Raw genomic sequence first — 21,324 nt, 5'->3', positions numbered from 1 at the left:
ATATATATATATATATATATATATATATATATATATATATTCTCGGGTTCACGTCATCTTATCAATTTTGAAGAGGGCACAAATCAGATTTGACAAAATAACAACTTTATCTCCGACTGTGTGAGAGCAGTACACTTCAGAGGAGCTAACATTGCAAAAACTGCCAGCCAGTTTCTGCCGTTGCTTTTTGTGTGGTAAGGGAAACACCACCACCTGGTGGCTATGTGTATGTACAATATATATCCCTTATCAAAATGTAAGAGACTTAAAAAAAAGAATTTAAAATATACTCAAACGGAAGCTCAGGGAAATTATATAAATGTTACATATCTTGATGAAAATGCGTTGGTAAAAACAAATGCCGTGTAAAATATCATGCATAACGTATAGAACGCTAGATAATCACAATTTACATCAATTATCATTATCAGTTCATAGGTATGTAAGACCTACTCAGCAGGAAACAAAAAAAGAATGAGTCACATGAAATTGAAAATTAAATAAATGGGTGATGAGAGAAAAAAAAAACACAAACGAGTAACAAAGACATAAGAAAAATTTATTGCAGTATTTGCTCCGTCAGAAGTGAGGGGATCACTTTTTTTAGTGCTCCAGCTACAACATTAAAATCTATATTGAAAAACAGCGTAACTCCCTCTGCATATGGACACAGATACTGCACTGTGTTATTTTGAACATAAATAAATTATTTCAAAGATACTCCGTTACACAGTGTGGGTGAACAAAGAGACAAATCAAAAGTCCAAAAGTCGTTGGAGCTCGGGTCAGGTGAATAAATCCATCTGGTGCTAGTTTAAACTTCAAAAACACTTTATTAAGAACATCATCAATACACCAACTTTCAACATTCAGTTTCTTTTTTTTCTTTTTTTTTACAGAACTATGTTCAGATATAAACATGTGTTTAGTTAAACTATGATACAGCAGAGAGTAGAAATCAAACAACAAAGCTGCTGCACAACAGCGAAGGAACTCCCACAAAATGTTTCCCTAAACATTCCCTTCTCGCGTGTCTCCTCTGCGCCGGAACAGCCGAGTGTTCTCAACACTCTGCTCCCCCCGGCGGGTCTGCACTCTCGCACCCACGTGGTCTCTCGCGACATTAACACTTGGACCCCTCCCTGGCAGCGTAAAGCGCCCGTAACGTCTGTGCCACCTTGTTTGTCAGCTTTTGCCCGCTCGTCAGGGATATTTTCTTGTAAATGATGTCCGACTCCTTGATGGTGTCAACCCAAGGCACCTTTTTGCGACCGTCGCGTTTCTTCGCCACAGCCCAGGGCCCCGAGTAAGACCCCGTCATCCAGTGTATGCTGTAGCCGTGTTTGGTCTTCTGGATGACCCTGGCGATCTGCGGCCTGTCTTTGTATTTGGGGCGGCAGATGGCGACCACGTCCATGGCCTCCACCGTCTCGTTCATGTGGCCCGAATCCACCCCCGAATCCCTGCCCTTTTTTGCCTTCCGCTGCAGAGGGAGGGAGATAGAGTGAGGGAGACGTTTTAAGAAACAGGGGACGGACAGAAAACAGACATCATGATGGGAAACGCACTCTGATACCATTCACAATTGGCGATAGGAGTTAGGAGATAGGTATGATTTAAAGATGACAGAGGATTAGGGCCACAAGAGAAAAAAATATTACAAAAGAAGGAGATTTTTATTGAAGTTTTGATTTTGAGTTTTAAGTTGAAATTTTGTGAATAAAGTCAAAATTTCGTGGAAAAGCCGATGTAAAAAAGACAAAAGTTCCTGAATAAAGTCGACTTTAATCTAAAAATTTCAACTTTATTCTAGAATTGGAAACTTGGAAAAGATTTTTTTTCTCTTCTTGTGGCCCTAATCCTCATCCATATTTAAAGGTCCCACACTAGCTTCCCCCTTTTTTTTTTATTTTATTATCTTACACTTTGGAAAAGCAGCTTCATGCAATTAATTACCCCACAAGCTTACTAAGATCTACACCAAGTAGCATATTTAGCCCTGTGTTTACAGCTTTCTGCTAAAAGTTATTCTCTGTAGGAGGGAGGATTCAAAAAAAGGCCACACAGCTGTGGCTCATCCTATCAGTTCACATGCATCTCCAGCATTCATTTGCAGCGTTACAAAATATTTGGATTCTTCTCTCTGTTTGTGCAACCCTGTCGCCTCTGAATTACAGGAAAGCTCCAAGAAACCCACATTTTCCGCACCGATAATGTGCGACCTCTGCTGCCGCCTGCCTTACATGTGCTACCCAGCTGACTTTTTGGCCGAGCACAAACGTTTTCTTCTTCTCGAGTCGGCTTGATTACAGGGATTACGACCTTCTTACCGCAGGGGCATCGTCGTCCTCGCTCTCCTCCTCGTCCGTCTCCGCGGAAGCGGTGTGATTATTGTTTTGGTGGTTCGATGGTTTGGAGCCCTTCAGCAGCGAAGAGATGGCTTTGTTTCTGGCGTTGGCGCTCGCTTCGCCCTCCGCCTCCTCTTCGTGATCCAGATGCTCCATCAGCACCTTGAACTGGGGACCAAAAGCAGATGCAGCTCACCATTACAACCCAAAGGTGCTTCTGTTGGTTTCCCACGATGATAAAAACAGCCGATAAAAAAAATTCAAAGTTACGTACGTCCAAATACTGTTTCACAATATGCTTCTTGGCCTCGCAGCTGAGTTCCTGGTTGGCTGCATCGCTCTTCAGGTAATCGAGTGTCTGCCGAGGGTTGAAGTGCACCTTTGACTTCCTGTTCACAGCCTTGTCGTAAACCTTGGCCGACTCCGTGGGGGAATATTTCTGGATTTTGCTGCAGTGGAAAAAAAACAAGCAAAATATTCTGTTGAGTCGTGCGACACATATTAATTGCTGGAAACTGATTTGTGGTCTTGTTGCTGTTTTTGATACCTGTCTGAGAATCCATAGAGGTTCTTCATATGTTGTTTCAACACTAGCAGCAGCAGGATGCCCTGGGAAGCCACAGCAAAGTCCAGCAAAGGCTTCGAATTTTCGGGGAGACGGTCCATCAGGAAGTCCTCGTTGTCTATGTCGGAGTCTGAGTCTGCAGAATTCTTCTTCCTGGGCGCCTCCTCTTCATCACTGCTACTGCTGCTGCTACTGCTGCTGCTGGACTCACTACTACTACTACTACTACTGCTGCTGTTGCTGCTGCTGCTATTTTCATCCTCGTCAGAGCTGTTTCTCTTCCTCCGAGACTTCTTCTCCTTCTTTTTCTTCTTCTTCTTTTGTGGCTTTTTCGGCTTCTTCTGCTTTTGCCGCCGCACAGGCTCCTTCCGCAAACACTGAGACGGAAAACAAGGTCATTTACGTTGGACGTATTACGAGAGCTTGGCCTTCGCTCGGCTTGTTGATGTATTTTTGGAATCCGACAAATCTGCTCACCTCCTTGAAAGACTGGAGCAAGTTGCTGCCAGTGACCGACAGCATAATATCTACATGGTGCATGATGAAGAGCGGCTCCTCCTGAGTCTGGTACGGGAAGCAGGCCAAGTTGTCCGCCACAAACAACAGCATGTGCACTTCTGTTTTCTGCGGTAGGAGGAGGAGGAGGAGGAAGAGTGTGAGGAAAACGCGTCACTAGCTGCGTTTCCGTTTATTATTATCTATTCCGAAAAATGCAAAAAGAAAGTGTTTCCATGACACTTTTCCGATATACTGTATATATCTCCATATCGATACGTCTGAAAAACCACCTCATGAGAGCGTAAAAACCTTTAAACAATGAGAACTTACAGAGCTGTCGTCGAACAGGTTGAGCAGGGAAATGAGGAACGCCCGCCGATGTTGCCGGTTCCCTCGGACCATCGAGTAGAGGTGAGAGCAGAGGGCCGAGTCGGAGTCGTCGTGGCGAAACCCTCGAACCGCCACACTTTTGGTCCCCTTGATGGCGTGCTGCACCTGGTAGGACATCTTCAGCCCTGCCACGGCCTTCATCTGAGAAAACACCAGCAGGGAGAGCATCAACACACGAGATCATATCTCCATCCGCGGCTTTTAGTCCATCGTGAACCAGCAGGCCCTCACATGAATGAAGCCAGAATACTTCTTGTCAATTTCCACCAGCTGCTGATCTGCTTTGTTCTTCATGGTCGGCTCGGGGTCCGTTCCCATGGCAACCAAGTAGGGCACGCACTAAAACAGACGAGTTTCATAAGCGGCGAACAAGTTGATTTATTTCCCCCAATATTGGCAACAGAAAAGCAGCTGTTTGTGCTTTAATGAGATGGCACCGCAGCGAGAGCGCGGAAATACCTGCACAGGGTGGATGAGGCCCTGGTTGAGAGTCAGCGTGATGACGTTGAGGGCAAAGTGGCGAACGGTGGACTGAGTGTGCAGGAAGGACTCCAGCACCTGCTTCAGGTAAATCTGCATGATGGAGCTGCTCATGCCGGACGAGATGTCACCCATTTCTTTGAGATCCTCTTGCTTGGCTTGCTTTTTCCCTGGATTAAAAAAAAAAAAAAATACACACACACAGTCGGCATGACCCATCAAATAACCGCCGTGCTCCTTCACAGAGCTCAGGTTGCTTTGCGAAGGCTCACATTCACGGTCGGCCTCCTGCATCCGCGAGTCTTCCTCCTGCAGGTACGTCTGCAGGTTCTTCAGCACCTGGATTTTGCGGTTGACCTGGCTGTTTTCAGCTAAGAGAGTGTTGTTGTACAGGACCTTCACATCCTGCACAAACATCAGCTCGGGGTGCATGATGAACTGGAAGCCTGGAGAGATTTTTAAAAGGCGTATAAATAGCGTGTAGACACTTTCTTTTAATATATCTAATATTATTAATATTAATCGTTGATGAAGATGAGATGCAGCTTTACCAAGACCCATGATGGCCTTGATCTGGACCTCCTCGTCTTCATGAGTGGTGAAGTACAGCAGCAGATCCTGCACTTTGTCCTTGATGACAATCTAAGAGCCACGTTGGAGAAACCCGCAGGGCGAGTTACAATGCGTTCGAATGGAGGTTGCAGACAATGCAGAGACACGGCCGGAGCTGCGTGCGGGTATTTTACCTTGTTGGCCCCCTTGAACTCCTCCTGGTCAAAGTCAAAGTGTCGGCAGAGAGCGCCCACGGTGAAGAGCGAGCGCAGCAGCGTGGGCTTGTTAGTCGCCAGCGTGGAGCTGTTTGGGTCCTCCTGGTGCTGAGTCTTCAGCCTGGCCAGAGCTCCTGGAAAACACATGAAAAGGGGCCGATGAGTATATGAGCTTCTGTGTATACGCATAAAAATGACATGGTAGAAACAAAAGCAGCCTCACCATAGAAACGGTTGAAACAGGCCCAGACAAACTTGTAGTTGTGCGTGACTTTGTTGACGACGGCGCCCAGGCAGCTGACGGAGTGCTGGACAACCTGGAGAACGACGGCCAAAGTCAGGGGAGAGACTTTTCAAAAATCTCAGAGATGAGTTCACATGTGAGGGAGCAAGGGAGACGCACCGTCATCCCGTATTTAATGATGAGCTTCATCAGGTCTTCCTCGATGGTGTTGAGGAAGTTCTCGCTCGGCTCTTCCATCAGAGGCACCACCAGCTCCAGGATCTTGGCCACATTGCAAATCATCATGAAGTCGTTCTGCGTCTGCCGTGTCAACACACAAACACAGGGAGGCCGTCAGTTAGAAAGTCAACCATTGGAATAAAAAACACCATAAGATGCAAAAATTAACACATTTGGGAATTAATTCAATCAATCACTAAATTAAGGGAAGCAGCTGCAGTGATTGACTGCTCTCGATGGACTGCAGAACAAAGAGGTTCAGGAGATCATTCATTCCAGCAGCAATAAGACTGCACAACAGATCTGGTTAATGTGCACGTTATTGTATTGACAGAGGTTTTTTTAACTTAGTTATTTCATCATTTACTACCTATCTATCTATCTATCTATCTATACCCATATGAAATGTGTTCCACCAAGTCAGAACAGTGCTTAAAGTGCAGACAATGGCAAGCGGTGGTTGCTATGGTTTCCCACCCATTAAAGCACAATGGGTGGAAACAACGCGGAGCACTGGCACGTTGCAATCGGCTGGAATGTGATGTTTAAATTTGCTCATTGTTCCTTAAAAATGTCTTTCTGCTCACATTGCACTTGGTGGTCAGGTAGGGCTGCATGGTCATGGCGTGCTTGATCATCAGCTGCGCTCGGATCTTGCTGAACAGGTAGAGAGTGGTGATGCAGGCCACCAGGCGGTCCGAGGTGACGCCTCTTTCCTCGCAGTCTGAAACGCAAAAGCAGAACCGTGTGGAAAAACGTGAGCATTTGAAATAAAAAATGGGCATGAACGATATTGCCAGCAAACAACTCTTTACCTGCGAGAGACTCCTCATATTTCAGAATGTGCTCCACCAGGTTGTCCACCAGTTGGACGCAGGCTTTCTTTGCAGGTTTGTATGAGGCTTGCTCCTCTGATTTCAGAAGCTAGGTTAGCACAGTGAGCACAACAATAGGGTTAGATGCTGCTGGAGAAAATATACACACTCACACACACAAAAACAGCAGCGATTTAAAAATACCCACAGCCACAACTAAAAGTCACTTACATTTTGGAGAAGCTGCTCAAACCAGTCGTAGCCCGAGTCTTTACATGCCAGCACCTGCAAGGAAACCCAGTGATGTCACGTTAGACGATAAACACGCTCCTTGTTCTCACAGCAGCACCCTGAGTTCTGTAAATATTGGCAAAATTAGTGAGTAAATAATATACAAACCACATCTGTGATATTAAGGATCTTTCTGTCCATGGCATCTTGGTCGTGACTGGGAGTCGGGGTGAACCACAGCTTCTGGAATGTCTCGTTCACCAGTTTCTGCAAGGGAGAGTAGTTTTGCTTTGCATTTTAAATTCAATTCTTTAAAACCAAAACCAACGTCGGACCTGAGGGAATAAAAACAGGCAAACCTTGATCCCCTCTTCGTCGTTGACCCTTCGAATCATTCTCACACACATCTCAGTGATCTTGTGGAAGCCTGGCTGCTCAAGGCAAATATCCCTTAAGATCTTAATGACCCTCTTCCTCACGCTGATACCAGTGTCCTGCCAGAAGAAGACATAGGTCAATAACTTTGGAGATAAAACACATTTGTCATAATTCTTTTTTTTTTTTAATACAAATACATGCAAGATTTCTTTAAAATAAAACTGTTATACAAAAGTAAATCTGCAACACTCCTTTCGACCTTTAGGTGGCATAACAATCGCTTATTTCAAGAACGTTGAAAAACTCACTAATTTTTTAATACATTTTGTACATTTCTGTTCATAAAACCTGAGGTGTGAATGAAGGAGGACTGTAAAAAGAAAAAGAAAAAGAAAAAGAAAAAGATTACCAGGATTCTTTCGATGAGCATGTCGTAGTACTGCTCGATGAGCTGTGGGCGGCTGAGCACGAAGCGGCCGAGGAGCTCCACAGCCGCCTCTCGCACGCTGGTGGAGTTGTCCATGAGGCGACAGTGAACCCCGCGCTGCATGTCCAACTGAAAAAACACACAAAAAAAGAGTGTTTTAATTCACTAGACAACTGAGACCAAGTCAGTGATTTACTGAGGTGAGGATCCCTCAGGATAATTTTTACGCAAAAACGTGAAGTTATCACATTTTTACATGATAATTTTCACATCATAACATGAAACTTTCATGTAATAACATGAAAATTATCATGTAAAAACGCGATACTAAGCGGGTTTTTTTTTCGAGGGTGGCAGCAACGCACTTCCATACTAAACAAAATCTAAAACTGACAAAGTATGTATTTTTCCTTCTTCTTCTTTTGAATGAAATGTTGAACTCACCCGCGCCAGAATACTTGGATCCACAGCCACGACTTCAGACAGACACTTCATGGCTTTCGTTCTGACTGCTATGGCGCTCTCACCGAGCACTCTCAGAATCTGTGCAGGGGGAGAGGCCACATGAGGTGACACAGACCATAACAATCTCACCAACACACATTTGCGTCAAAAAAATAAAAATCCCCTTACTTGTGATAAATAAATATCAAAGCTCTGTGCAAACGGCCTCATGGAGGCCAGATATCTGACGATCAGACAGGAATCCTCGTAGTCGACCGAGTACGACCTGGAGGAAGCAACTCATTCATTAGTGGGGAAGGTGAGGTGAACGGCTTCGGGAAAATGAGGAGTTATTGAAAGTTAACGAGTATTCACCCCGGAGAAGTGGAATGTGTTGCCTTCATGGCCTTGAGGAGAAATTTCTTCCGGGCCTCGGCCCTCTGCATGATCTCTTCGGTCGTTTCGGTGTCCCCGGAATAAAACCGACCTTTCAAATCCGTGTCCATCTCAGTTTGGGACTTTATCGCCTTCTCCGCCTCGCTCGCTGTGTCTCTGAACCACTGGGCCAGATAAAACTTCTTGGCAAACTGGCGGAAAACAGAAATAGACACACGTGAGAGGAGGAGGGGTGGGGTGGGGGGGGTTGAAAGGCTAAACACGGTCACTTTTATATTAAGTAAACTGTGACGTCGACGATTGCAGAGCACAAATGCTTATTACTGCGCGCAAACAATGATCATGCAGCCCTCTGGGAATCACGGGAGAGACCATAATGACACGTGTGCACATCTGAGTGCAGGCAAGATGAAAGCTCACCACCAGAGAGGTCTCTGACTCTGTGTTGGCGTCGAGGTAGTCCAGCAAGGCCTTCTGCAGCTGCTGCAGCTCGTCGTTGCCCGAAGTCTGCAAGGTGGAGGAGGGGATGAGCCAGTTGTGGTTTGAACTAGGGTTCAAGAAAGACAGAAATCCATCTTCTGGACCTTTAAGGGCACCCCCCTGCCTACCTGACTGAGTATGCGGTCGATGTCCCCCTGGTCCACCGGGCAGGTGACGGCGTCTTTGCGCAGGCTGGAGGCGACGGTGCCCAGGTAGTCCAGCGAGGCCACCCGCAGCGCCATCTCCGTCTGCTTGTTGCTGAACTGGTGCACCTGCGGTGCGTGGCGGGACGGAGACCATATGTCATGATAACAACAACAACAATAACAACACGTTAATCGTGAGAGGACGCGATGCCACCCACCAAGAGCCGGCCGAGCAGACCGAGCAGCAGCTCGGCCACGGGCCACTCGGGCCTGTTGACGGAGGACAGCAGGTCGTGGACAAAGTTCTCAAACAGAGGCCTGTAGTCCTCCTCCCCCTGCTTACTGCCGCACCTGAGACACACAACAGCATGGTAAAAAAGCTGCAGACAAATATAATATGACTCAGCTTTGCGGAGGAGCGCGCGCCGGACGGTCGCTTACTTCTTGAGGAAGACGGACAGGAAGTTCTGCGCCGTCCTCATGGCCGTCTCGTAGGAGTTCATGACGAGGACGTCTTTGTCCACCTGGAGACACAGTTTTGCATGTTTAAAATTGAACATAACACTTTAGGTAGTCACGCTGTCTCGTCGAGCAGGCAGCGACCTTCTTTTTGTGCTCCTCCTCTGCGTCCCTCTCCGAGGGGAGCTGCACCACGCACTGGATGAGCTGGAAGACCAGGGCCGTCACCATCTGCACGTAGACGGGCTCGCCTTCCGAGTCGTTGCAGTTGAGCCTGACGGCGGGAAAGAGTATTTCTGATTATTCAGAGGAACTTTATGTTTATGAAGCAAGCGCAATAGTAATAATAGAAAGGTCACCTGAAGTTCCTCAGGTTCCGTTTGCTGGTGGGCAGTCTGGCCAGGGAGGTGAAGATCTCCTCCAGGATGAGCTGCCGGTGCTTCTCGTAGCGGGAAAACACCTGAGGAGGAGTTAAAGGTTAAACCTCCAGATTAAAACATAATGGTGAAGATCATGAAAGGCAAAAAAAAAAAGACTACAATTTGAAGTAACAGCTGGTAGCGACGGGATTCATTTCAGCGGTAACACTCACGGCTGTCACCAGGGTGATGCCGCACAGCTGCAGCTCGCTGACGTTCTCCACGAAGAAAGGTGTGATGCCCAGCGAGGACACCTACAAGTTGGATGGAAAACACAACAGGCCTGTGAGAGAGGGTTTTTTTTTTTTTAATGGAATTAAAGTTTTAAGTCCCAAGCACAAGAACCTGGAGGATAGTGGTGTCGGTCAGCAGCTGGATCTCCAGGAGCTCCGACACGCTGCTGATGATGTCGCACACTTTGCCGTAGAGCACGACCACCACCTTCTGCTTGTGGCCAGAGCTCTTCGACTTCTTGGACTTTGATGAATGTGTGCCGCCTTGTGAAGAGATAAAACCCCCTCACCCGTTAGACCAGAGCAGAAAAAGTGCAAAACATTGATTATACAGTAGTGGAAAAAAGTTTTCAGAAACCCTTTAAAATCTTGCTCAATCGCAATTATTGCCAAGAACTATTTAGCAGACTTTTGTGTGTGTGTTTCAAAAGATTTGGAAATGACTGTGATGTTTATTGCTTGATGTTGGAGTTTTGTGGAGAAGAAGCTGGCACCTCCGTGGGGATCGGCTCTGTAGGCCGGGTCGTACTGAGGGTACAGCGAGCTCTGCAGGTGGAACTTGATGTACTGCAGCACCCTCTCGATCACGTCCTCGATGTAGACGGCTTTGGGCATGTGCGCCGCCGTCATGATGTTGAGCGCCGCCAGGCAGGCGTCGGCCGACTTGGTCACGCGCTCCATGATGAGCTCGCGCCACAGACGCTCCTCGTCCATGGAGTCGTTGCCCTGCGACACGCCGGAAAAACAATGAGTGAGAGATGAGACGAGAACGGCAGAAGAGAGCAACGCCCCAGCGAAAAAACAATTAAATCCACCTACGTGATTCATCATGGTGGAGAGTTTGACGCTGTCGCGGATGTTCATCTCCAGGATGTTCAGCATTTTGACCAGTTTATGAGATGGAAACTGAGTAAAGAAACAAACACATGATGTCCCGGAAGCTCAAGACCGGCTGCGTGAGTCGCTGTATCAAAACCCGAGCGCTGATTTTACCGTGTTGAAGATGCCCATGGCTTTCACTTTGGCGGAATCGCTGGCCAGCTCGCTCAGCTGCTGCTTTCCGAGGAGGAGCTCCTCAGGAATGTCGTCGTCGTCTGCTTGCGTTGCACAAAGAGAGAGAGGGGGCGGGGGGTATGTAATTTGCATCTCAAGATGAAACACCTGCGGCCGGCTCGTGCAAGCGCGCAACGCTCACCTGCAGCCGCCAAGTCTGTGTCCTCCTGGTTGTCCAGGACATTGTCCAACGCTGCCGTGAATCTCTTGCACGCAGACGAGTCCAACATTTCTAATAAACACGCAAAGACGTGGTTTTAACCAAGTGTGAACATTTGTCGATTATAAAATCGTCAGCAGGAAGCACAATACCGTCTAATGTCAGCTTGGAATCCTGCAACTTCCTCTTTTTCTGTTTCTCGTGTTTCTTCATTTTTCTGACAACTGGAAAAAGAAAAGAAAAAATATATATAATTAAAGCTGCAAGCAGCGTTAACGGGACTGAGCCGTCGCCGCCGCACGCCGATGACCCCAAACACCTGCCAACCCCTCCCGACGCTTACCAACCTCTCCGGATGCCTGCCATCCCCGCCTGACACCCCCCTTCAGACCCGGGTCAGCATTTGTGAAAATTAGGTCTTGATTGAACGAACGCGTGGTCTGGGGCTCAGTCCCAAAATATATATGCATATGTGTATATAAATGAAAGTCTATCGGATATCAAAATCAGAAACGGCAGCAGCAGATAAACCAAAATATTGGAACAAACATGATACATGATAATACTCGTAATTAATACAAATGTGTGATCAACTGGTGAAACACAGCAGCTAAAAACAGTACCGTCGTTCAGGTTGGGCGGTGGAGAGCCGTCACTTGACTCGTCCGAGTTCCAGTCGCGTCGGCGGCCTGCGGACGCCCGGCGAGCGGCCTGCTGCCCGCCGCTCCTGCGATGCTCCCCGGAGCTCCTCCTCTCCTCGTGCTTCAACTTCTTGTCGTGATCTTTCTTGTGTCTTTTCCTCACGTCTGTCAGAGAAAAGGGGGTGAAAAAATAAGCTTGAGGACATTTTCGCTGAAAGACCAAACACTCTTTCTGAGCAGGTGCACTCACACTCGTCCTCGGAGCTCGTCTGGTTTTGCACTTCCGCCTCGGCTTCATCAGAGTCTGACTCCACGTATTTGGGCCTCTTGCTGACCACGTCGTGCTTCCGCTTGTTCTGGGACTCATGAAGTGACGATTCTGGAAACAAGAGAGGAGAAGGGATTACAGGACATGTGGCTGAGTGACCAGGATTTCAAAACCAGAGTGATTATTCACAAAAATGGAAGTGAACAAAGCGGCCACACCTCTCCCTGGTTTGTTGGAGTTGGACCACTTCCTGGGTCTGGAGCGCTGCGCTTCCCGGCCGTCCTTGATGATGCGCCTCACCTCATCGGCACTGAGCCTCTGCAGCGTCACCGTGGGCGACGCCTTGTTTTTAAGGCTCTCCACCAGCGACACCCGCTCCAGCCGAACTAGCGGCTCCACCCAGCCGCCCTTCAGCTTGCCGGGCAGCGGCGCGTCTCTGCCGTCCCGGGACAGTTTGGGAATCACAAAGTTCTTCAGGCTCCCCGACTTGCCGCCCAGCAGATACGCCGGGAACTCCACGGCTTTGGTCTCCTTGCTCTTGGCCGGGCAGCTGACGCCGGCGTCCCTGCCGTGGCCGCCCTCGCCGCCGGGGTTTTCCGTCCTGGGTCGGTTCTGGCCGTCAGTGGGCTTCCTGCTCCGTTCCGGCTTCCCCGTGGAGCCGTCCACTTTGTCGTGTCGGTCCGGGGACTGCCTGTGGCTGTTCTCCCTGGCCGTCTGGAGCTTCCTCTCTCTGTCTCGGTCTTTGTCCCGACTTCGCTCCTTGTCTCTGTCTTTATTCCTGATTCTGTCCGGGTCTCTGTCTTTGTTTCTGTCCTTATCTCTATTTCTGTCCCTATCAACTTCTTTGTCTCGATTTCTATCCATGTCCTTTTCTGGGTCCGTGTTTTTATTTCTTTCCCGACTTTTGTCTGTTTCTTTGTCTGCGTTTCTGTCTTTGCCTTTATCTACATCTGTGTTCTTGCTTCTTTCTCTCTCTTTTTCTATTTCTTTATCCCGCTTTTTGTCTCTGCATTTTTCTATTTCTGTATTTTTGTTTCTTTCCCTAGCTTTGTCTACTTGTTTATCTTTAACTCTATCAATTTCTACACTTCTGCTTAGTTCCTTGTCCATTTCTAGGTTTTTACTTCTTTCTCTGCCATCTCTATTTCTGTTCTTATCGAGGACTTTGTTTTTATCTCTGTCCTTATCTGTATTTTTATGCTCGTTTCTATCTTTGTCTTTATGCCGTTCCTTCTCCACCACTCTGTCCCTGTCTTTTACAACCTCCCTGTCTTTAATTCTGTCTCTGTCTTTATTCTGATGTCTGTCTGCGTCCTTATTTCTTTCCCTGACTTTGTCCTCGCCGTGTTTTGAGACGCCGTCCGCCTTGCTGGCCGACTTCGCCGTCTCGGGCTGGCTGACGTGCGGCTGGTGGCCGTCGTGGTTCTTGTCCGAGTGCCTGTTGTGTTTCGGCCGCGCCGCCGCGTCCGGCCGTTTGTTCTCGCCGTGTCCCCTGTCATTGTCCACTCTGCCGTCTGGTCTCCTCTTGGTGTCGCTCTGCCTTTCTTGACTCACTCTGGGAGACTCTGCTTGGCCATCCGAGGCAGCCCTCCTGGGGTTGTCGGCGTGCTGCTTGCCGCTCTCAGTCCTGTTGTCAGCCGGCACTCTATCCGCCTTCCCGTCAGACTTGACGTGCTGCCGGTTGTCCTCGCTCAACGACTTGGAATCCAGGACGACTACTGGCTGTCCGATCAGCCTGCCGGCCTTCTCCAGATCGATGCTCACCATCAGGGCGGGTCGGGTGCCGCCGTTGCTGGCGGGAATCGTCTTCTTGGGCGTCAAGCTGCTGTCCGTGTTGCTCCCTTGCACGGCGGCGCCGTCCATCGTCTCGGATTCCTGAGGATACGAGTCTTGCTTCCGTTTCTTCAGAGGCTTATCTGCAAGGACAGAAAATTCAGGTCGTATCATCTGCCAACACAGTTTAAATTAAATATAAATCCACCGGCTTGTGGCCAAACGCTACCTTTGTCCTGGACTTCTTTCGACCAACGTTCCCTCTCACTGGCCGTCTCGCGTTCTATCCTCTCCATCTCCGCCAGCGGGTCCATCTCGGCATCGTCGAAGGCGCCGACCTCGGCGGCGACAGCGGCAGAGGGGTCCTTGGTGGTTTGCCAAACGGGAACCTGCTGGCAGTTGGGCTGCTCCTCGGCACCCGAGTCCTGCGACAGGTCCTGGTCGGTCCTGGGCAGCTGGTTCTGATCCTTCACCGGCTTGCCTTCGTGGTCCGACTGAACAAAGCTTTGCTGAGAAAGTTCTCTGGGTCGGTCGGCCTCGGCGGACTTCACGCGCGATAGTTTTAGCGTCAGCCTCGGCGAGTCCTCCGATGGCGAGCTGACGATGCCGTATAGGGTGCTATCCTCCGTCTCGGCGCTTTCTGCTTTGCCCTTCTCCTTCTGCTTCTTCTTTCGTCTGTCGGCCGACATCAGGAGCACGTCGGACGCCGCGCCCGCAGGCCCATCGAGGGGGAGCGGCTGAACGATGAGGGGAGGCCTGGAGACTGGATGGCGAGGACAACAGAACAGTTATTTGGTAAAGAGCAATGTGTCTGGTGGGGGGCATTAGATCTGATCCCCAGACTGAGGAATGACATGTTGTGGAGGCGGCGAACCTTTAGCCGTCCTCTCGCTCCCGGCAGGGGAACACACGGACTGCGGAGACTTGACGGGAAAATCAGCAGCTCTCAAGGAATGCTCGTTCTCCTGTTCAAAACACATGCAGTGTCAACGTCACTGTGCTTCTCTCCTTTTACCCAGTCACTAGCTACGTTTCCATCACAGTTTTTCGCAAAATAAAAGCGATATTTCTAAAATTTCGGCAAAGTACAATTGTGATTTGCAGGTGTTTCCATTGAATGGTGTGGTGAAGCGCGTAGGTCGTAATTCTCGTAAAATCTCGTCCTGTGAGATTTTCGAGAATTACATGTGCGTTTGTTTGTTTACGTTTGCTGTCAAGAAGGGTAATGGAAACGCAGCTACTGTCTGCCCAGACCCATTGTCACATAGCCATCCCGCAAATACCTCATTTCCCAGCCTGTGGGCCGAGTTCACGTAGTCTTCGCCCGGTCTGATGTTGTGATTCGACGATTTGCTTGATAGCTGCCCAGAACCCTTGTTGTCCCGGATGTGTCTTGCTCTACCTGTGAGTGAGAAGACGGACAATGGTGCAAACCGCATAAGCCTGACACCTGATTGAACGCAATTTTGCCGAAGTACAGGAGGAGGAGGTGAGTTGTCACCTTGCTGAGACTGTTGGTGCTGAGAGTATGTGGAGGAGTTGTACGGCATGTAGTCAATGGGACTCTGCGGGGTGTACGGACTCGGTATGGGGCTGTTCTGCTGAGGCACAAATCGAGCATCGGAGCCAGACTGAGGGTTTGGGAAACAACTGGGGGAGGAGAAGGAAGGCAGGCGTTCACAAGTGTGGTTTTCCTGCATTTCAGGCTCTCAGCATTCTGGCTGCACTTACCCAGAGGGGCTCTGAGTGACGGAGGCCGACTGATAGTTTGATCCAGGACTGCCACGTGCTTGGTTCTGAGATATCTTGTACGGTTGAATCAGCGGCTGCTGCATGACACCTTGAGCAAAATCAAATGAGATTTGTTGGTGTATCGGTGCTTGTCAGAGCAGTAAAACACCATCAAAAGTAACATGAGCACAAAATGAATTAGTCACAACTTAGGATATTTCCATTTTAGCCTCTCGTGGTGTCACGTGTGTTGCGATGGTTAGAATTACAGTGCTGTGACTTTGCAAACTGTCATACAATCATATCACTGCCTTCTTTTTCATACCGGTTTTGCAGCCACTAATGTCTCAGTATTGAAGCACAACGGCATGCACCATATTTATATAATATAACCACTATTTTTGCCTGGAGCTCACTGAAGGCCGCTGATGCAACTTTCACCTGCTTATTTTGCTGAACAAGGCCGTTTGAAAAAATAAAAACAGATGCAGACCTGTTTATGGTAATTCACAAATCGGCACTTATACCAAAAACAAACACAGCTGAGCCTTTAATGCAGGGATCACACAACATGAATTCAGGCTGATTATTAAACGATTTGGTCCGGGCCAGATGCTCCCAGCGTTGGGCCCGATCACTAACACTGGGAACAAGACTGGAATACAGCAGTGTTCCATCTGAAACGCTGTGCAACATTCCAACCAACCAGAAGCCCTTTTGTATTTCCATGCTTGATGTGACATTTTCCCCGACCAATAGGATGCTCTGACTCGTGTATAAATGGTGAATTCAAGGCATCTTCCAGTCTGTGAAATGCTTTTGCTTTAGATCATGAAATTGTTATTGGTATTTTGCATTGTTGTGTAGGCATTACTCCACACTGTCTCTGCAGGATACTGTGTACCTACTGGAAAACTAAAGAGCTCCTTTCGTTAAACTGGCGAGACTGTCGAAACTCAACATGTCTCATCCTTGCCACTCTGACCGTTGCGATGTGTTGCGACCTACTTTTGTCCCTGAAGATTTTGGGGTTTCTTGACAGCAGAGTTTGCAGAAGCACCGGCATGTCCCCCTCGGGTTCATCGTTGCCCAAGTTGTCCTTCAGCTCACTGGGAAGCAAGCAAACACCGTCAGTTGACAGGAAACAGACGCAGCTTATTATTGCTCTTTATCGCTACAACTTCGAAGCTGTGACCTTAGCAGCTTGCCAGATCACACTGATGGCTAAAACTTTGCCCGAATGAATCTCTTCTTGCACATATAGCATAACTTAGTTGATCCGTTAGCCACCAGAGGAGGGCGGCACGGGGGCCTTACATGTGCTCGGTGGAGACCTGGTTGAGGCTCTGAGCCAGCTGAGTCACCAGATTCTCATCTCGACACACCAGCAGGCTGCCAACCTCTTCGGAGATCCTTCCATTGTAGAGGAGACTCTTGGCAGTGGTGGCAGGCAGAGGAGAAGGCAGGGGCAGCTGGTTCAACACTAACGGCATGATGGGGGGAAAACAACACAAACATGAGATGAAAGAAGATTCACTGATGATTTTTAAAACTGAATAAAGGTTAAATTTTCATTTCAATCTCAATCTCAATTAAAAAATGACAAACTTTTCTAATATTTGACAATAGATGACAAAACATGAATATATGCTTTCTAAAGCCAAATAAGGTAGAGAGGATAAACCATTATTTTAGTACAAGCAATTGACTACTTAAAGTGACTATTATCTTGTAATAAAACGTGGTTTTGGGGTCCCGGTGATTCTTTCCCCATCTCAAGAACAATCGACATTTCATGAAATCACCTGTGCATCGCAGTTACCGGGTTCAACCCACATTACATACAAACAACACACAAACGAGTCTTCTGCCTGTCTGGCAGCCAAGGTTGGTTGGCCTCTGTGTAAAAATCGGTTAGCGTGTAGGCTTTGTGAGGCGGCGTAATGGAGAGAACGGTGTTTTCACTTACAGTCTGTCAGGCTAGCAATTCCAGCAAGAGTAGTGATGGGAACATGAGGCATATCACCATTCATGCTGAAGATGAGGTCAAGAAGTCGTGGCAATGCACTGGCTGCTCAGTATCACCCGTCTCCTCCGATCGCTCACATCGCCAAAACACACTGTGGAGACGCAGAGAGAGGCAGCAGCAGTCACACGCGTGTTCATTCGAGCTAGCGGTTCAGTCAAAGTGCATACGTATAAAAGTACATGCAAATAAAAAGTCTGTATTTTTTCTGAAACAACACATTACAGTTGGGGGTGGGGAAATCACAACAATACATAATATTTACATTTTAGCGCATTGACCGACAAACAAGTTATCTCTGAGCCACACTGACATCCGACGTTACTGACACGGTGTCGCTGACCTCTGAAGCCTGAGAAACACACGGGCGTATTTCACCAAGTACTGTCAGAGAAACAAAAAGACGCTGGCCTGGGATCAACACCGGTCCAGCATTTCCATAGCGGGGACAAAGGGCCACGCGGAGGTGAGAGGCAAGTTGATGATGTTGATTGTTCAGCTGCCACCACATTCACGCTATAGTTATTGGTGCGCAGCAACATCACAGCAGAACATGCGAATTGCTCCGAAAACCGATGTTACTAATAGTAATACAATTATTATTACCGCTGAACCTATTCCAACTCGGACTGTCAGTGCATCCACCAAACAATCAGACTGGAACAGCGGGGTAAGAAGTGAGTGTGACACCTGCCGCCCAGGAGGTAGAAAATGTTTGCCATGTCCCCTTTAATAAGGGTTCATGCCTTGTATGATAATGGGGTAAGCGGTGGAATAGGCTTTCTTGGGCATGTCATCTTCTGAGTGTGCAAATTACACTGCCAATAAAGCTTCACCCCTGACATATGCAGCTTATGTCGGCCTCGCAGCAAGCCTGGGCATGTCTAATAAGTTATTGATCTATAGGACCTGGTGGCGTCGACACCATCAGGATCCTTCGCTTCTCAGACTCGCACAGAATCCCGAGCATTCCGCATGAGAATCTCCCCCAAAAACAGCTGGGACGTTCACTCCCAATCAGACTGGCACTCTTGACTGACTTCTGATTAGTGGACCTGATTATTTGTTGACCTCCCCAAGTGAGTGCAACGTGTGATGCAAATACATTTAAATGCTGCCAGGCTGCCCTTCCATGCTGCAATTGTTCATTTAAAGAGACAAACGCTGCTAGTCGCCTCCTTCCGTGAGATTCCGGCAGCTACCTCACAACCCTCAAAACTATGTCGAAGTTTAGTTCATTAAGTTTCAGACTAAACGAGCAATTCTCGAATCTCCGCTACGCCGTGGAGAGACACCTAAAAAAAAAAAAAATCCCCCTTTTGTTATGGTGTCAGTTAACACTAACCTCTGTGTTAATGAGCTGCAGGGACCCGTGACAACATTAGCTTGTCTTAACACACAACGTATGACGATATCGCAACTCGATTAATCTTTTGTCTTCGGCTACACGCCGGCTATAAAAGCACGATAGTCTTACCGACCTTTGTGACAAGAGAGTCGCAGCCCAACTCGGGCTTTTAGTCGCTAGCGACTAGCCACTACCGGGAGTGCAGCTAACGTATGCTAGCTAACTAGCACGGCAGAAGTGGAAGTTGCCCGAGCTAGCATCACCGGAGAGAGAGTGCATCCAGCCCCGGCTAGCCGTGCAGCGGGGCTGCCTTTTACTCCCGTGTCGCCCTCGTTACAACACGGCTCGCACTGTTAAGTTTCCAATCCCATCTCATGCCTGCTGTGGCCTGCGCCGTCGCTTCTCCGGCTCATGTAAAAGTGGTGGACCTAGGACTTGCCTCGGGAAGCATAACCCCGACCTGACGCCGGGGAGGCAGGGGTACAAAGCAAAAAAAAAAAGAAAGAAAGAAAAAAAAAGACCCCATCACAAATCACAATTATCCCCCATTTGGCTGATCCCCTCTGCCGCTTCCCAGAGGCTGCCTGATGTGTCTGGCAACGCGTCGCTCCAAGCACACCCCGGGATGTTTACACGATTTGATAATAAAGGTAGTAGAAGGCTGAATCGGGATTATTTACCTCTGGATGTGATGAGAAAGAGAAGTGGTTCTGGGTAGAGGAGGAGGGGGAGAAGGAGGAGGAAGTCTAAGAGGAGGAGGAGGAGGAGGGGGAGGAGCACGGGCAGGATGGCAGCTGGAGCTGCTGAGGAGTCTCCGGCTCCCGTCTCCACACCGTTCAGAGCCCCGAAGAAGCTGCGGCTAACACAGCAGCAACAGCAACAGCAACAGCAACAACGGCGACTCTCGTTGGACGCACCGGGGAATTCTGTTTCCTTACGGCGAACATGTCTGCCTGGAGCGGAAGAGCATCCCTCCAGACTCCAGACCGGCCTTTAGCTACCCAGCGACGGCTCCCGTGGCGCTGTTGGAGCCTTCGCTTTGCGCCTGCCGGTTTAGATTTAGAGCTATTTAAAAAAAAAAAAAAAAAAAAAAAAAAAAAAACCAACAACAACAACAACAACCGTGGATCTAAAATAAAGGAGGGGGTTGGAAATGGCAGGAGGCTGTGTTTTCGTCAACCCGCACCCTCCAACCCTCTCCGCTTGTCTAAATGCCGACCGGAAGAACCGGTAGAGAGAATAACTCCCTCAACCGGCGGGGAGCCAGGCGAACTGCTTGCATTCAAGTCTGTAGCCATGGACGCGACAGTGGGGCGACATCCCCCCTGGTTCTGCCACCCACATCACCTCCCTGCTCCAAGCCAAAATAGTCAAATTCGGGGGCAGAAGTCCACAAAAAAAACAAAAACAAAAACAAACGTGTGCTTCGAATCCCTGCAAGTGTGTTTGGAGCTTATTTTCTTGTGGAATGATGTTGGCAATTTGGTTGCAGGTCCTTCGAGGTTGCACGGTGGGAAGTTGCGTTTTGTTTTTGCAGAACTATTGCTGTTGATAGTAACTAAACAGTCTTAACAGCTGTATTGCACTCGCTTTTGTCTCTGGCATTTGACTGGTTTCAATGCAAAAGAATATTAATATATACACGCGTGTAGACAGTGTACTAAGTATGCTACTTTAAAAAAATAAAAATGTTACATGTCCTACGTAACGCCGTCTTGGACCAGCGCCCTCTGAATCCTTGCTCTCACACCAAGCCCTAATTTCATGTCCTCTTTCAGTACATCCGTCAGTCTCCCCCTTTGTCGTTTAGGCCTCTACCTGGCACATTCAGAGTGACTATATTATATGAAATAGCAAATGGCCTGCACTTGCATGGCCATTATCGAGTCTACCGGTCTTTCAATGCGCTTCACGCATTCACACAAACTATTCCCATTCGCACACTCCCATCAACTAGGAAACTAAGCATTAACTCACTCATTTATAGAATGATGGCACAATGGAATCAGGAGGCGGAAAAGGATCCAAACCCACAACCATTTTGAATAGCCTTCCTTGGAAAATGTTCTTACCCTCTGACCTATAAGGACGACACGGATAAAGTCAGCCCAAGTCGTCAAAGTCCAAGAAATTCTACTTGTACTGCAAGCAATTCAGTAAGATCTGCTGTATTGTATAATAGCTACATACACAGATTGCATTCAGTGGACGGAAATCCTGCCCGAAATTAAACGTAGTCTGTCCAGTCTGATATTTATCATCTGTCAGTACATTTGTTTTGGTTGGTGCTCATTAAAAGAAACATTAAAAGAAAAAAGCAGCAATTGGAACTGATTATAGTCACCTGTGGGAGTTACCTAAGATTGGAAATCCAATCCTTTAATC

At 48.1% G+C, this 21,324-nt stretch overlaps 1 protein-coding gene across 3 annotated transcripts; it reads right to left on the bottom strand.

Moving 5' to 3' along the window:
• Positions 1 to 538: 538 nt before the first annotated feature.
• LOC142900474 (nipped-B-like protein B) lies at positions 539 to 21,097 on the bottom strand. 3 transcript variants are annotated; one of them, XM_076044773.1, is made up of 47 exons: positions 21,012 to 21,097; positions 17,535 to 17,685; positions 16,883 to 17,048; positions 16,574 to 16,674; positions 15,566 to 15,674; positions 15,336 to 15,484; positions 15,118 to 15,236; positions 14,709 to 14,799; positions 14,064 to 14,597; positions 12,280 to 13,977; positions 12,044 to 12,172; positions 11,776 to 11,958; positions 11,305 to 11,376; positions 11,135 to 11,224; positions 10,933 to 11,033; positions 10,759 to 10,845; positions 10,434 to 10,665; positions 10,052 to 10,203; positions 9,880 to 9,960; positions 9,647 to 9,747; positions 9,432 to 9,561; positions 9,270 to 9,352; positions 9,047 to 9,179; positions 8,811 to 8,954; positions 8,623 to 8,709; positions 8,182 to 8,393; positions 7,996 to 8,092; positions 7,807 to 7,905; positions 7,345 to 7,491; positions 6,917 to 7,051; positions 6,726 to 6,824; positions 6,558 to 6,611; positions 6,327 to 6,435; positions 6,099 to 6,235; positions 5,452 to 5,592; positions 5,272 to 5,365; positions 5,028 to 5,182; positions 4,833 to 4,923; positions 4,554 to 4,727; positions 4,261 to 4,451; positions 4,033 to 4,140; positions 3,742 to 3,942; positions 3,391 to 3,537; positions 2,896 to 3,290; positions 2,623 to 2,797; positions 2,331 to 2,516; positions 539 to 1,483 (listed from the first exon to the last, which is right to left on the bottom strand). In XM_076044773.1, exons 2-47 carry the CDS (start codon positions 17,596 to 17,598, stop codon positions 1,124 to 1,126), a joined length of 8,343 nt encoding a protein of 2,780 aa, XP_075900888.1. In that variant the 5' UTR covers positions 17,599 to 17,685; positions 21,012 to 21,097; the 3' UTR covers positions 539 to 1,123. The 3 variants fall into 3 exon arrangements, with proteins under 3 accessions (XP_075900888.1, XP_075900886.1, XP_075900887.1); XM_076044771.1 differs by lacking the exon at positions 21,012 to 21,097 and adding an exon at positions 19,620 to 20,320; XM_076044772.1 differs by lacking the exon at positions 21,012 to 21,097 and adding an exon at positions 19,073 to 19,430.
• Positions 21,098 to 21,324: the final 227 nt, after the last annotated feature.

Source organism: Nelusetta ayraudi, unplaced genomic scaffold (assembly GCF_046127955.1).
Source record: "Nelusetta ayraudi isolate G7.1 ecotype Tasmania unplaced genomic scaffold, CSIRO-AGI_Nayr_v1 ptg000083l, whole genome shotgun sequence".
NCBI classification, from domain to species: domain Eukaryota; kingdom Metazoa; phylum Chordata; class Actinopteri; order Tetraodontiformes; family Monacanthidae; genus Nelusetta; species Nelusetta ayraudi.
This window is presented reverse-complemented; position numbering and strand designations above follow the sequence as displayed.